This window comes from Brassica napus, chromosome A3 (assembly GCF_020379485.1).
Source record: "Brassica napus cultivar Da-Ae chromosome A3, Da-Ae, whole genome shotgun sequence".
Classification (NCBI taxonomy): domain Eukaryota; kingdom Viridiplantae; phylum Streptophyta; class Magnoliopsida; order Brassicales; family Brassicaceae; genus Brassica; species Brassica napus.
The window spans coordinates 35,049,551-35,067,307 of record NC_063436.1 but is presented as its reverse complement, the minus strand read 5'-3'; the positions used below and the strand labels follow the sequence as shown (position 1 = coordinate 35,067,307).

Here is a 17,757-nt window from a genome sequence, read left to right as displayed (position 1 = left end):
TCGTCCTTCCTTGACGTCAATGATCGCTTCAGCTGTAGCTAGGAATGGCCGACCCAGAATGAGGGGGTCTTTGGGTTCTTGTCTGTATTTCAACACGACAAAATCCGTAGGCACGATGCAATCGTTAATCTTTATGGGAACATCTTCGAGAATTCCTTCGGGTACCCTAATAGATATATCAGCTAAAACCAGGGTGATCGGAGTTGGCATAAACTCTCTGTATCCTAACGTCACAGCAACAGAGTAAGGCATAAGGTTCACGCTAGAACCGAGGTCACATAGTGATCTAGGGAAACGCGTGTTTTCTATCTTACAATCTAGGACGAAACTACCAGGATCGGATCTCTTCGTTGGAGTTTCTCCTCTAATCATAGCACTTACTTTTTCTGAAATCATCATCACACTGTGTTCTGCGATTGGATAGTTTGGAGATGTCATATCTTTTATATACTTCTTAATTGAAGGTGCTATTTTTATAGCATCGCTAAGAGACATCTCGACAGAAATCCTATCTAAGACTTTCTTGCAGATTGCGTTTTCTAATGATTTCTTAGTTTGCATTTTAGGAGGAAAAGGGGGTAAAGTTCTATAGACTCTTTCAATTATGGGTTCGGGTTGAGTAGACCGTCGATCGATGGGTTTCTCGGGTTGTTGATCGACGGTGGGTGTTTTGGGTCGATCGACGTCAGTTCCGTACTGTCGATCGATCTCATCCTCAATCTCCGTATCTTCGTCTAGTTCTAAGTCTATTGCCTTTTCCTTAGCCTTTTCAGCGGTGGTTTTCCGGCTGTCTTGAGATGGATTTGGGTCTAGTTCGTCAAGAAAAATGGGATGAGAGTTGCTTTTCCCGGTCTCATCGGCATCGTCAGGTTTTCCAACATCTGAATTATTCCTCGTGCCTGCTGCGAGGTTTTTCCCGCTGCGCAGTATTACGGCACTGACTTGACGTCTTGGGTTTAGATCAGTCCTTCCGGGAAGACATCCAGCATCACTCTTTATTGCAGTTGCTATCTCAGCTACTTGACCTTCTAATTTTCGGATTAATTCTCCTAAAGAATCTGCTTTTTCCATCAATTCTCCGTAAACCATATTTATCTTTCCGTAAAACTCTGATTTCGTCTTACGGTTGCCAGTAAGAGCATGTCTGATATTGAACCTTTCTCTTCCGGTACGTGATTTTAAAGCAGTGTCATAAGCTTGGGTAAAGCTCTCGACATGAAAAACAGAGGAAGGATCAGAGCAGTTTGTTTCTTCATCCGAATAATCATCGGTGTCAGACAAAGCGTTTTCGTCGATCTGGGCTATATCAGATCGGTGTTTGTTTTGAAGAAAGGAATGAAGGGTTTTAAGGGAGTTCTTAATTTCTAATAAATCAGAATTTTCTTTTGGATTTGTAGTTTTTTCTATTTCTTCATCCATTTTTTCATAGGACCTTCCCGTTGTCATATTCTTGATAAGGCGTCTAGCTCCTTCGGGATTCCTAGTGATGAAATTTCCATCACTCGCTGTATCGAGTGTGGTTTTGTAGCTCAAATTAACACCTCCATAAAAGATGTTAAGAAGTTGTGGTTCTGAATAACCATGATGGGGACATTCAAGTTCATAGCCTCTGAATCTTCCCCAAGCATTTTTAAATGATTCGCGTGGACCTTCGCGAAATGTAGAAATTTGTTTTCTTACTTCCCAGTAGCGTTCATCAGTGAAAAATTCTCTAAGGAAAGCTCTTCTAATCTCTTCCCAACAAGTGAGTGATCCTGTTGCTAAACAGTTCAACCACTTGAGAGCTTCTCCTTCTAGGGAGAATGAGAATAGTTTGCAACGATCATATTCATCTGGTATTAATTCTTCCAAAGTCTCAATATGATCTTGTGGGTGTTCTGGGAGAGATCCACGGAATGGGTTTTGACGAACCATACGGTAGTAATCTGCGTTAAACTTAGATTTCTTGGTATCGTCTCCTGGTATTTTAATAGTGGACCTATTGGAATAGGTCCTACCAGGATCAAGGTAGTCTTGTATGGACAATTTTATATCTTCACCTTTAGTTAAGGTGGAATTTTCCTTAACAGGGATTTCAGTCCCCTGTTTAGTTTGGCTAGTTTCATTGCTCGTTTGACCATTTAGTTCAGTTTGGACTACTTTCTCATTAGCGGGCTTGGTAAGAGAATACTTACCTGCTTCCGGCTGGGCGGTATCGATCGATGTTGGTGACTCCGTATCGGTCGATTCCTCCGACTCATCGTCGCTCGATGGAAACGTATTCCCGTCGATCGATGGTTGGTCGCGCTCTATGTTCTCCATTCTTTGTGTCTGAATAACAGATTAAGAAAGAAAACTTTAGCAAGATTTTCGTAACAAGTCTATACTAAATTCTAAATTAAATCTAATGGTAATAAGAAAGAGTCCCCGGCAACGGCGCCAAATTTGATATCACTCAAATTACCCTAAAGAGTGTTACTCTCATCAAAAGAGGTTCAGATGTAGTACTTAGGGATCAAATCCACAGAGACTCTAGGATTACTCAACAGACTTAAATAATTAGAAATGAATATAGACTAAAAGGTTTTAAAGTTTTAAAAGCAATAAATGATAAATCGAAAACAAAAGTGATTCAATAGATTGAATTGAAGTGGTTTCAAGATTGAGAAAGTAGCTAGATCCAGGTAATTCTCAGGTGTAAAATGTATGCACTTAGTTTAGACTAAAGGGTTCAATGGTTCTTGAACTAAACGTTGATTTAACCGGATAGGTTATCTTCACTAGATCTTGGATCTCAACTGTCGTATTTTGATCTCGAGAAAGTGTCGATCGATGTGACTTTATGTACATCGACCGATACACCTTTGTAACGATCGACCGACAGAACGATAGTTGCGTCGATCGACGGTTATTCTAGTGAGCTTTGCGAACGGGTTTAACTTGTTCTCTAACCTTCTCAGACCAACTGTCGTTGCTCCTGAGTCAGTTAGATCACGCAAATGGGTTCAGGTATTGAGGGGAAACGGTTAGTCGGACTCAATTAATCCTAGGATCTAAAATGAAGGTGATCAATCTCAATTTTAGCATTAATTTCATAAGCAATGAAAGAACAATCAAAACACCTTTTTAACAGTCATATTAGCAGTACATATTTTCAACCATGGTGAGAAACCTAAATCTAACAATTGGTTTACTCAAACATATTCATGAGAGACAAAGTCATGATGGTGTGAAATAAACTCAAATGAAACATAGAACACAAATAGATAGAGTAATAGAAATAAAGGAGTTCAAGATCTTCTCTGTTTTGCAGTCTCGGATCTATCTCTCCAATCCTAAGCTCTCCTAATGGTAGCCAAAATGCTCCTTTTCCAAACTAGGTCTTTGGCAAGTGTGTGCCTAGAAATGATACAAAACCCTAGTACATATAGCCTAACAGGCGGCCAGGGACTTAAGTTGTAAATAATGGATCTTCTGGGAAATGAAATCTTTTAGTTTGCGATTTCATCTGTGTGACTGCGTATCGATCGATGCACAAGAAATGTATGTCGATCGATAATAAGTGATTAAGATCGACCGATGTTGCTCTTCAAGCGTCGATCGATTTTCCTTGCGTAAAAGCATTCCAAAATGTACCAAAAGTATCATTTCCTTCCATCAGGTGAATAAACCTATATTTGCTTTAAAAAGACTCTAAAACATGGTTAATACATCTTAAAACCTTTATATACCATGTATAAAAGCGGGTGAAAATCATGGTATATCAACCCCACAACAAAAAGGCGTGGCTGAGAGAAAGAACAGACACCTCATGGAGGTTGCAAGGAGCATGATGTTCAATACAAATGTACCAAAGAGGTTCTTGGGAGATGCAGGGATGACAGCTTGTTACTTGATCAACAAGATATCCACCAGAATCCTTCATGATCAATCTCCATATGATGTATTGAATAAGAACCGCCATTATATAGATCATTTGTGTGTGTTTGGGTGTCTGTGTTTTGTTTTGGTTACAGGTGAGCAGAGAAACAAATTGGAACCTAAAAGTACAAAAGCAATGTTCCTTAGGTATTCTCCTCATCAGAAGGGTTATAAGTGTTATTCCTAGAGACTAGGAGAGTCTCAATCTCTAGGGATGTTAAGTTTTTAGAATCCATAGCCTATTATGATGAAAAGAGTTGGGATGAGCTAAAGAATTTATCCCAATCAGCCTCAGACAGAGCAAACAACCTTGATAATCATCTTGGAAAGGCATGGAATCAGTCAACCTAAAGAGAGTGAGAAAACCATGAGATATTCTACTCCTCACGAAGCTGAAGAAGTTGTAATAGCAGTCCATCCTGATCATGAGGGGAGAAATCAACAAGACTCCACTGTCCACAATTCAGCAGTCCACGATTCAACTCTCCACAGTTCGACCGTACATGATTCAGCTCTCCATGATTCAGCTCTCCACGATTCAGCTGTCCACGATTTAGCTATCCATGATTCAGCTGTCCACGATTCGACTATCCACGATTCAGCTGTCTACGATTCAACTGTCCACGATTCAGCTGTCCATGATTCGAATGTCCACGATCCAGTTGTCCACGATTTGGCTATCCATGATTCAACTGTCCAAGATTCACTTGTCCATGATCAAGATGGCATGCAAGAAGAAGTACAACGATTAAGAAGAAGTACAAGGGTGACAAAACCACCCAAGTAGGTAAACCCCAAAGTGTACTTCAACAACAATGCAGTTTCTCACCTTATACAAACTACATGCTCACTGGCACATTACCCTCAAGAACACGTTGTATTTATTGGTGAACTGGATCAAGAGTATATCCCAAGATCATATGAAGAAGAAATGGAGCATGAAGAGTGGAGAGAATCTGTTGGGAATGAAACCAATGCTATGATAGTCAATGATACTTGGTATGAGGCCGAACTTAAGGGCAAGAAGGAAGTGACAAGTATATTGATATTCACCATTAACTACCTAGCTAGTGGGGAAGTAGAAAGGCGCAAGACAAGAATTGTAGCAAGAAGGTTTACTCAGACATATGGAGAAGACTATCATGATATATTTGCTTCAGTTGCCAAACTTCACACCATAAGGATTGTTTTATCATTGGCAGTCAACTTGGAATGGGATATATGGCAGATGGATGTCAAGAATGCATTCCTACAAGGAGAATTGGAAGATGTGGTTTACATGAGACCACCTCCAGGTTTGGAACATCTTGTCAAACCAGGAAATGTGCTTAGATTGAAGAAAACAGTATATGGGTTGAAACAATCACAAAGAGCTTGGTATCATAATTTAAGTACAGCTCTCAATGGAAGAGGATTCATCAAGTCTGAAGCTGATCACACTCTATTCACCCTCACCAGTCAACAAGGTATTGTGGTCATCCTTATATATGTGGACGACACCATCAATTAATGAAGTGACAAGGAAGGTATCATCTTAACCAAAGCTTTTCTTAAATCTTCCTTTGATATTAAAGACTTTGGTGAGCTAACGTATTTTCTAGGGCTCGAGATATGCCGATCTAAAGATGGGCTGTTCCTATCCCAAAGAAAGTACACACTTTATTTGTTGAGTGAGACAGGTGATCTTGGAGGAAGAGCTGCAAAGACTCCACTGGAAGAGCGCTATAAGGTGTTGCGTGAGGGGGAGTTTGAGAACAAATTCTATGGAGATGTCAAACGCTACAAAAGAATGGTTGAAAAACTCATCTACCTTACCATCACTAGGCCAGACGTGTGCTTTGCAGTCAACCAAGTTGTCAGAACATGCAAAGTCCCAAGATATACCACCATTGAAATATGGTGGAAAGGATCTTGAGATACTTAAGACTCACCAAGGGCAAAGAGTATGAATGGGTTGCAACAAGTGTATAGAGATTGTGGGTTATTGTGATGCTGATTGGGCTGGTGATAGAGTTGACAGGAGGTCAACAACCGGCTATTGCACGTTCATCAGAGGGAATTTGGTCACTTGGAAGAGCAAGAAGCAGAAAGTGGTATCTTGTTCTAGTGCTGAAGTAGAGTACCGAGCTATGAGGAAGCTTACTAGTGAACTCATATGGACCAAGGGGCTGCTGAAAGATTTGGCCATAGAGACCACCTCTCCTATCACTATGCATTGCGACAACCAGGCAGCAATTCACATAGCATCTAACAATACAGCAATTCACATAGCATCTAACAATGCATTCCTTGAAAGAACCAAACACATTGAGGTGGACTGCCATAAGGCCAGACAAACAGTGGAGCAGCAAGTCATTCTTTCTTGTTACACAAGAAGTGAAGATCAATTGGTTGATATCTTCACCAAGGCAGCAAGCACTAAAGTGTGTGAGTTTATTCACCAAAAACTTGGACTCGTAGATCTTCTAGCATAGTGATCCTCTTGACTATGAATGGTTCTACTATTTTTCCTTGGTTTGGTTTTTATCCCAAGTGGTTTTTCCAAACTAAGGTTTTAGTGAGGGAATGCTTCATGGTTTTCAAGCGTGTCTAGTTCCTATGGTCAAGCTTGAGGGGGAGTGTTAACATGAAGTGCAATATAAGGAGAGTTAACTTGGTGAACAGTAACTCGATAAACAATAACTCGGTGATTAGTAACTCCGTTAACAGTAACTTCAAATATTTTGGATGCCTTAGAAAGCTAAACTTACTAATAATTTTGTAACCGTCCTTGTAAATTAATGGAATTATTTTTCATGGTTATCTTTTTCTCTCTATTGAATTCTCTTATCTCTCTACTGTTCTTGCAAGTTCTTCATTTAAACTCTCATAATTTTATCAAATCTCACAGCACATTGCAATATTCTTTGTCTGATAGCTCATCAAGGAGTGTGTTTTCCACAACTCACTTTTTATAACCATGCATATAATAAATGGGTTTCGAAAATCACATTCAGCGCGATATGATGCTCTATCAACAGAGAACCATGCATGTGCATCTACAACTTCGGTATAAGTATATTACCCCACAGTCTTGCATATAGTCTCAGCCAGCTCTCAATTTGACTCCATGAGTTTCTGAAAAGATAACGTCAACCACACCTAGGTCGTAACCTTATACTCGTTATTACCAATCCAACCCTTCTTTTCTCTTGTATAAGTTTCTTTTTTGATGTATACACTCTGTCACACCTCAAAGATATGATAAAATAGATAAGAGAAAGGTAAGACCATTTTGATTTTGTAACAGAGATTAAAAGAAATAAATAAAAAAATCTTAAATTTGAATTTAAAAAAAAAACACTAAGCCTCAACACACACATGAAAATAGAAGGAATATAACTTAGGGTTGATGTTGAGTTTAGATGAAGACATATTTTCATTACACTCCAAAAAACTACATCAGTATTCGGTTGATAAATCTCATAACTCATACCATAGGTATATATATATATATAACAATCTTTTAACATCAATCAAATCATTCAACACTCGAATCTTCCAAATTTATATATTCTGTTTAAGCAAAGAATCAAATAAGTAAAATAGACTCCAAACATGGTTAATTCATAGAGACAAAATATATTCAGAACTAAACTATATATATTAAACATTCTAAACAGAGTAGAAAGATTTACAAGAACAGCCTTCACCTTAGCCACTGGTTGGAAAGGATCAATAAAAAGATGGGATGATCTAAGACAAAAATTAAAGGTTTGAATTTAGTGTCTTTGAAAATAAAATTTCTAAACATAGAACCTTCAAAAATGAAAATTTCTTAAAATAGAAAATTTTAGAAAATGACTTTCTTCAAATAAAAGGTTTTCAAAAATATAATAGGAGGCAATAAACTTACTGGAACACTGATAACTTGCTGAAGCCCGTCGAAATCCGCCAAGAAACCCGTCAAGAAACTCGCTTAAAAACTTTCAAGAAAATTCGCCGTTGGTAGTTAATTGGATAATTCAAGAACAACTGGTCCATGGCAAAGTATTGCTTTGACTTGATGGAGAAAAAGAGAAGAGGTTAAACTACTTATATAGGTAAAAAAAAAGAGATCTAAGTTTTATAAACTTTCGATGTGGGACAAAGTTACAATAATCGTTTTAAGATTTTTTTAATTAATTACGCTGAAATAAGCTACCATTTTGGGTCATTACAAAATAATAATTAAATACAAATGAGCTACCATTTACTACCCTCAACATCAACTGCTGTTGTGAGGCATTGCCAAGCATTCCGAGTTCGAAGAATCAAGAAAATACATTCAAGATTGATTATTCTACAAAACGACATAGTTAATAATTTTTTAATTTTCATGTATATATTCATATTTGATCGTTAAATAATACTATGCATTAAAAATGATATCCAAATTAAATGGAAAATATAATTTAAATAAAAAATAGAATTATTATCATTCACAAAATATGGAAAGGATTAATTACCATAAATGTAGGAAATAGTATATTGTTATTTTAAATAATTAATATATAGATATTAAAATTAAATGTCAATGGCATGACATTGTAAATAACTTGAAAAACCAAGGGCAAAATTCTATTAGGTAGGGATTTTGCTTTAATAGTATAGATAGATAACGATGTACCGCGTACGTCCTTATATCCAATTTATTGCACTGGAGAAAAAACAAAACCGGTTTATTGAGAAAACATGAAACCGGTTTATTGGATGGAAACAAAAGAGTCATAGTTTTTTGTTTATTTATTTGTCAAACAATCAATAGTAGCACTACCTAACCAATGTCAAACAAAAGAATCGTAGTTTTTTTTCTCGTATAAAAAAATGCAATTTTTATTTATTGTTATTGTTATCTTAACTCATTAGCATATCAAATAGGTAGATGTTCCAAATCAAAGAGGAACATTGGTTAGGTAAGAGTAGGTGATATGTGCATTTGGATATTAAGCTAGGTTGTTTTTGTTTTTTAGATTCAAGAGTAGATATGACAAATAATTTAACACATTGCTGTATGCGATGCGATAATCATTGTCGTAGATGTAGAGAACAAAATAAAACTATTAACCACGCTATTTTTTATGTCCGCCAGCATAGAAACAACAATCCCATTTCCACCGTTGGTGTTCCCCAGCGCAAGACAGTACACAAATATGAATTATCTAGAATGATATTTAAGATCCAGAGCTCGATAAACATCCGTATCCTTGGATAATATGGTATATTTGAAAAGCGAGAAATGATAAGTTATTCAGAGGATTGACATGGACCAATTGGAAACTGGCAAATACGCTGAATTAGAATGTCATGTTTGGTTTGAAGCTAATAGTAAACATGAAGAAATACCAGTGGAGCGACAATCTCTTGAACATGTCTCAACAACAGAAAGATGCATAATAAATGGATCATACACACATGACGCACTTTTCAGTGGTTGTGGATGGTCATGAAAAATTATAAAGGAGTAATTCAACTTTTGGGAGCAAAAAACCAAAGCATAAAGATCTCACCCCTACACTCGGAACTTGAGGCTCTCTCATGGCCAATGGAGTGTATGCTACAACTATTGGTGTGTCAGGCTTGGCATCGATTGTAAGGAATTAATCATGATGATTCAAGATCCAGGAGCATGGCCGAACTTTTCCACTGAACTGAAGAAGTTGTCAAGATTGAAGAATAAATTCTTCGATTTCTCAATTATTTTTATTCTTCGTTCTGAAAATGTATCGTCTGATTCATTAGCTACGATATCAAGGTCATTTCACAGGGATTTGTATTACATTGATTGTTCTGTTCTGCTCTCCCAAATCACCTCAAATTTGAGTAATAGAATATCGATGAAAAAAAAAGATTTCAGAGTAGCTCGGTAGAAAGGTTTTAAGACCATACAATAACATATTTTTTGTGGTTGAGATCAGTTCATGTCATATTTTTCAGGGTTGAATGTGATGATTATTTTTAATAAAACTCTGGAAATATAGTTAAGAGAAAAATCAAAATATTAGCTGAGACTCAATAGGAAACTAATATGTGCAGGACTTAACGAGAAACATGAAATCCGTGTAGAAAAGGAAAGTAGTTTTTTTCATTTGATTAAGCCTCATTAATCGTGATGTTATGGCTACGAAGTGGATTGGGCAGTGCGGGACAAACGGATTAGGTACTGCTGTACAATTTAAACATGGTTTGCGCCAAAGAAACACATATTTCAGGACAACTGCGGTTCATCTAAAACAAGCGGTTCAAAACAGTACTAGGTTAAGACATGCGCCTTGCGCCGGATGAACATTATATATAAAAATTATTTTATGTATTATATATTTAAAATATTATGAAATAATAGTATATACTAAATAACTAAAAATTGAGTAACTATTATGTATATAATCAAAATGGTGTGAACATATAAGTAAATTTTATTAATCCAAAAATAATGTTTTTCTATTTGCTATGGTATATAATTAAATTTCAATGATATTAACATATATATAATATATTTTAATATTAATATCTATTAAATGATGTTTTCTACTCATATTTGTTTTGATCATTTGTATCTCTTATAGCTAAAACCTTAAATCACTAATAACAAAATTTTCATTGTGGGAATAATAATTTTAATAATTTATAATTTTTAAGAAATTAAGTTGTCAATATTTTTTCAATGCTTTTATCAAAAAAAGAAATAATTTAAAGTAAATGTTTAAATTAAAAAACAATTATGTATTTTTATATGGTATTTAATTTAATTTAAATATATATATATATGTATATGTATATATTAATCTTACTTATTAAATGAGACTTTCTACTTATATGATTTTGTAATCATTCACATCTTGTCTTAAAAACAATATTTAAACCATGGATCACAAAATTTGAGTGTGAAACTTTTAACAGTTTTTGTAATTTATAGTCGTTTTTAAAATTCAAATTATAACTTATAGAGAAAATTATAATTTTTACTATATGGTTAATGTGGTTATTTAATTTATTTTAATAGTTTAAAATCAAACAAATATGATATAAGATACACTAATTTTTATCAGATATTTATTATTCAAAATCATTAACTATCATATATACTTTAACAACATTAGGAAATTCCGTAATTTTTATTTAAGAAAATAACGAAGATTATTAATAATGAATTTATGGTTAGTTTAATAAAAAAACTTATTATATATTTAGATGGACCAACTTATTTCTCTAAGGATTCTAATAATCATTCTAGTGATGACAAGATGCTACAGAAAAATATTGTAATGCTTCTCAATTAATATATAATAGATATGAATGGTAAAATTTATGGTAATCACTGCAGGATACATTCCATAGGTTTGTATCTTATAAATTAAAAATCAGTTATACCAATAATATTTAAATAAATAGTTTTATTTATTATAAAAATTATATATCTGAAAACTCTACAAATTATATGACGTTTTCGTTAAATATTTCTTGTTTTATAGATGAAAGACTTTCAAAGTTGTGCATATTATCCATTAATCCATATTAAATAAATTATAGTATTTATTTAAAGCAAAATAATTTTAGCACAATTAATTTGTCAACTAAATCATATAGATTTAAAATTTAATTTATGTATATTATATAAATAGAAATAACAGTAGATAAATTTGTGTTATTTTAAATAATTAAAAAAAACTTGTAACCTTCAATACTTATTTCGATCAAATGTTTTTTTCATTCATCTATTCAAAGGCGTTCGTCAAATATTTATACCATTTTCCAATTTCAGATATCTCTCATATAGTATTCATGATCTATTTGATAATTTCAGTAATATATATATATATATATATATATATATATATATATTGTACTTTTTAGTCTATTTCATTTCATTTATACTTTACTTGTGTAACATACTGTCTACCGGATATTGTAGAAGGTGAAACCCGCATTGCTGCGGTAGACATGTTAATTACATAAATTATTTAATTATATATTATATTCTTTAACGTTAAATATTACAAATTAACACAAATATAATTGATAAAGAAAACTTGTAACCTTCAATACTTATTTCGATCAACTTTTTTTTTTCATTCATCTATTAAATGATGCTACTCAAAGATTTATACCATTTTGTAATTTCTGACATCTCTCATATAGTATTATTGATCTATTTGAAACTTACAGTAATATATATTGTACGTTTTAGTCTATTTCATTTCATTTATACTTTATATGTGTAACATACTGTCTACCGGATATAATAGAAGGTGAAACCTGCATTATTGCGGTAGAAATGTTAATTATCTAAATTATTTAATTATATATTATATTCTTCAACGTTAAATATTAAAAATTAACGCAAATATAAGTGACAATAAATGTTTAAAAGTTTTAAATGTAACCTCTCTCTCTCTCTCTCTCTCTCTCTCTCTCTCTCTCCAAACAAGTAAAAGTTTTTGTTTGTCCATTAGAAGTATTGTAGAGCAAAAATTGCACCTAAGCTTTCGACCTTTTCTTAATTCCACATCCTGGAAGGTGTTAGACTTATTGCTTTCTAATTTGAAAGATCAAAATCCAAACCTACAACGGATTAACTTTGTTTAAATGGTTTTGAACCTAAACCTATAATAAACCATTTATATCGGTTGCAAAATTAAAAACTCATCACAATTTAAGATTCAATTAAAAGCCCTACCTAGCCCTACCCCAATTAATTAAACCAAAAAAAAATCTCAAATTGATTTCATTCCGACAACCCTAAATATAGTTTTCTAAATCTTTGTGGGTTTCTTCAATAATTGTTGCCAAATAGGATGAGGATGAGAGAAGATCCAAGACTCGTTTTAACCTAATATTTATGTGCTCTGCCATGTTCTAGGAAACACACACCTTCATACTTTCTTACTTTACACAGCCAACATAATTTAGGGTTTTTAGTACTTTGGAGAGAAGATCCAAGACTCATTCAGAGATTTGTATTGGAACTCTAGTTTTTTTTATTCTATTCTATTTTATGCAGTTTATTCATATTGTTGCTATGATTTATTTTGCTATGTCTGAGTAATTCACTTGTTAGATTTAGGGTTCAAATAGGTTATGAAGGATTAGCCCAAACTATAAAATTGCTAAGTTGTTAGTGATATCCATTCATTGAATTGCTCATATTGCTTGTGTTCTAGAGTAACTAACTAGAACCCTGATATTAGGATAATTAGGCGCATGCGACAGCTTGGTCTTTTACCTGAATTGATTCTTATTGAGGTAGGGTTGCTTAGAACGAAACGACAGCTGATCTAGGAAACCTAGTGAACCATTCAGATAGCACCTTTAGCCCGATTCAAGGTACCATCGATTGACACTAGAAAGTTCGAATCGATCAACGGTCAATCCATGTTCATATAGCGAAAGCTGAATACTGGACTTGAGTTACTAGTTGACTCACATGCGACACCTGGATATCTTTACATTAGAAAGTTTGAGTTCTAGAATATCCTATAAACAACTTTAGCTTCTATATCATTATAATCATGAATACCTGAATAGACACTAGGTCTAGCACTTTCATTTAATTTTTTACAAACCTCAAACCAATCAACTGAACAACGACCTTGTTTGTCCAGCTTACTAATTTATTGTTCTAATAATTTACCTAGCATAATCACTGCTGATTAGGATCTATTGTGTGCCCTAGCTCCTTGGGGATTAGATCCTTAAGTACTACAACCGAACCTCTTATTTGGAAGAGTAAAAGTAACTCCTTAGGGTAATTTGAGTGATATCAGTAAAATGTACAATTTTGTAAAACTATATAATTTGGTGAAACTTTGCATCGATTATTCGGATCTAAAAATTTGAATTCAAAATTTGATTTGGGGGGGGACAATAAGGGTAAAATTGGAATTATATCATTTAATTAAGAGTACGAGAGCATGTAGATTTAGTAAGAGTATGAAAGGTTAAATTTTCTCCATTAAAAACATATGATATTTTGGTACGCTGTCTAATACACTTAGAGGTGTATATTTTATAAATTGTTGTGAACATATAAAATTTGGGGACACACTTTGTGTTCCCAATTACACAAAAGACGCGTTGAGGCTTTAAATGGTGACCAATGAAATGATGAGGAACATTCATTTCCTTATCATTCCTATTAAATTACCCCATTTATAAGGAATAATTTTTCTTTTCATTCCTTTTCATTCCTCTTTTCGTGGAGAATAATAGAACAAAATTATTCCCACCAAATTTGAGAAGGAACAATCATTCCCATTCATTCCTATTATTTTGTTTCCTCTTCTTTCTTTTCCTATTTGTTCCTAATATTTATAAAATGGTCATCAGTTAGAGCCTGAATCTTAGAAAGACATTTTAGAGATGATTTGTCTAATTTACCCTATAACTAAATGTAAAATATCTAAAGAAACCATTCAACGTAATCTTTAAATTTCTCTTCCAGCAAATCTTTCTCTTCTACTTTATTTTTCCTGAAAATACAGATTCTCAATTGGCATCTTAACCCTAATGATTGAATCTACAAGATTTGAGATCTGAATCTTCTATATTTTCCATGCATGTTCCGCTTTGTGGTTGAGTATTTTGTTCATAGTTTGAAATTTAAACCTCCATACAAATTTGGTTGTTAAGAACCTATATATGACATGTCCGAACGGAACCGGACACGCCATGGAGAATTTTGTGGTGGCGTAGATGAACATTTTTCTCCATATCCACCGGAGTGAACGATAAATACTACAAAAAAAAGAGATAGATTAGATCAGTTAAATTTTATCACAAAATTAAGTGTTCTATTTTAAGTTATTTATTTGTAAGTGATACCAACATATATAATTTAGCATCATTTGTAAAAATTTATATGTTTATTAAATTATTTGAGTTCACTTACATAAAGCGATACATTTTTTAAATCACTTTTACACAAATGATTCTATATTTTACAATTCTATATATTAAATAAATGATGTAGTTATTTTCTTTGTTTCCATCACTTATTAAATAATACAAAATTTACATCAATAAAAACTGATGTTAATAGAAATACGTATATATATACCATGAGATAATTTTTGTATTAACAATATACATGTGAAGAAAAGTTAATTGATATTTATCTTAAAAGGTAAAGTAAAATAAATATTAATTTGTGTTAAGAAAAATAAAATAGGTTTACCCATCATTTAACATTCACGATCAAAACTAATTTGCAGCTTTTCATCACCTTCCTCTCAAATTAGCTTTTGATAAAAGAGTTATATTGCTAGTAATAAGAGACAACTGATTAAGAGGTAAATTTCCTATACAGATGGTTGACATGCGTTTTTTTTTAATTTAAAATTTTCCTGGATTGCAATATAATGGTCGCAAATTCCAGGGTGTCTACATGAGAATTGAACAATCGTCTGTGCAAATAAAAAGTTAGAATTGTTTGTTTAAGTTTTGACTTAGGAACACATTAAGGGTATAATTTTTTTTTGTGGTAAAACTGTTAAGTTTATTACCATTTTCTGAGTTTGAGACAGAATTACATAGACATACAAAAAACAGATTTGCAATATGAAGTGTACAGTTGTTTAACTTAAATCATGTTTATCTGAAGGAGATTCTGATTTGTTCTTCTTAACTACAAAGTACAAAAGAGTTCATAAGATAATTATGTTTCATGTTTGCGTGATGAAGTCATCATGATTCTTAAGCCTTTAAAAAGAAATTCATCATGATTATGGTTTATTTCCCTTGTAAACATGCATAACTGCAATTTATATGAATCTTTAAGGAGTTGAAATGAGAACGGAATAAGAAAATTTAATCTGCTTTTTTCTTCTTAGCTACCGAGTACCAAAAGTTTATAAGATACCTGGGTTTCATGTTTGTGTCATGAACTCATCATGATTCTGTCTCATGTCCCTTCAAAACATGCATAACAACAGTTGATCAATCTTTTCATGAGATTCTTAAAGACTATTATCATCAGTTTATTGATATGAATTTGCAGTTGTACATCCAAACCTAATTATGTGTTTCAGTTGACATGCATTTTTTATTTTGAAATTTCTGGGTTTCCAATTTAATGGTCTTATGATTTTGTTTTTCTACTTTTCTAAAATCTACAAATTATGCAAATTTGTATTTTTCAGATTTTGATGGATAAATCATGGATAAGAAAATCACGTTGATCTGAAGATTAAGGATTCAGATTGAAAAATTTCTTGGAATTTGCCTTTGGAAAATCTAATGCAAACATGGTAAAATGCCCATGTAATTGTTGCACTCTAGCCAAATCTAAAACAAGAGAACAAATCGAAGGTGATCTGATATGCTTTAGTTTTTTAAATTCTTACACAAGTTGGATATTACACGGAGAGGATACATGTGTCACAGGGAATGCAAGAGTACCTCCCGATATTGCTCAGGTTGAATTAGATTCAACTTTGAATCTTTTGGATGATATTTTTCCTGATATCAGTACCAATATGCTTGCTGAACATGGATTTGGATCTTTTGAGCAATCTGTGGACACTGAAAGACCATAAACTTCAAGTGGAAATTATGGAAAAGGAGAAGGTTTTGATGAGTTGTTTGCTGACTGTAACCAAGAGCTCTATCCAGGATGCCGTAAGTTCACGAAATTGTTTTTTATACTGAAGTTACACCATATCAGATGTATGTGTGGTATCAGTGACAAGGGGATATCCATGCTGCTTGATATGATGAAAGAAGCTTTTAAATATGCCAAATTGCCAGATTCATTTAATGACATGAAAAAGGTTATTCGAAAATTAGGAATGACTTATGAATCAATTAATGCATGTCCAAATGATTGCATGTTATATTAGGAGGCCGATGCAGAAAGGGAAAAATGCAAAGTTTGTGAAGCCTCTTGTTGGAAAAACAATAATTCTACAGAGAGCACTGTTTCTGGATCAGGACACCAAAAAAGTAAAGCTCATGCCAAAGTTTTGCGTTATTTTCCTCTAAAGCCACGACTACAACGTTTATTCATGTCATCAAAAACTGCTACTCACATGAAATGGCATGCATCTGCTAGTAACAATGATGGTAGGCTTCATCATCCAAGAGATGGAAGAGCTTGGAAGCAATTTGATCAAAAATATCCTGAATTTGCATCTGATCCGAGAAATGTCAGACTAGGTTTGGCGACTGATGGTTTTAATCCATTTGGTGCAATGAGTAGTAGTTATAGCATATGGCCAGTGATGTTATTTCCTTATAACTTTCCACCGTGGATGTCAATGAAGCAGACATCTATGATCCTTTCTATGGTTATTCCTGGAAAACACATGCATGGTAATGATATTGATATCTACTTGCAGCCACTTATCAAAGAATTGAAGGAGTTATGGTTTGATGGGATTGAAACACTAGATGCTTCCACAAAACAAACATTTGACATGCGAGTAGCTATCATGTGGACATTTAGCGATTTTCCTGGTTTAGGAAATCTGTCGGGTTGAAATACATATGCATCATCAGCTTGTCCAAGCTAAAAAAATTTTTTTTTATTGCTCATCGGCGTTTTCTTCTGTGAGATCATGGTTTTCGTCAAAACTGAGGACATTTTGACGGAAAAATAGAAACCAGAGCTCCACAGCCACATAGACAGGTTCTACAATTATTCATCAATTGGAACAAGTTAATGTTACTCTTGGTAAGAAAAAATGTTTCAGTGGGAGTTGGAAGAAAGAGAGATCGAAGTGATAGTGGAAGATCTAGTACTCAGCAATGGAAGAAAAAAAGTATATTTTTAGGTGCCTTATTTGGAATTTATAATGTTGCATCACAATTTGGATGTCATGCATATAGAGAAGAATGTTCTTG

General features: G+C 33.6%; 1 protein-coding gene across 1 annotated transcript; it reads left to right on the top strand.

Annotated features, from left to right (window-relative positions):
- Window positions 1-4,267: 4,267 nt before the first annotated feature.
- Window positions 4,268-4,687, top strand: LOC106377675 (histidine-rich protein PFHRP-III-like). Its single transcript, XM_013817934.1, has one exon. The coding sequence runs from the start codon at window positions 4,268-4,270 to the stop codon at window positions 4,685-4,687; it is 420 nt and encodes a 139-aa protein (XP_013673388.1).
- The last annotated feature ends 13,070 nt before the right edge of the window (window positions 4,688-17,757 follow it).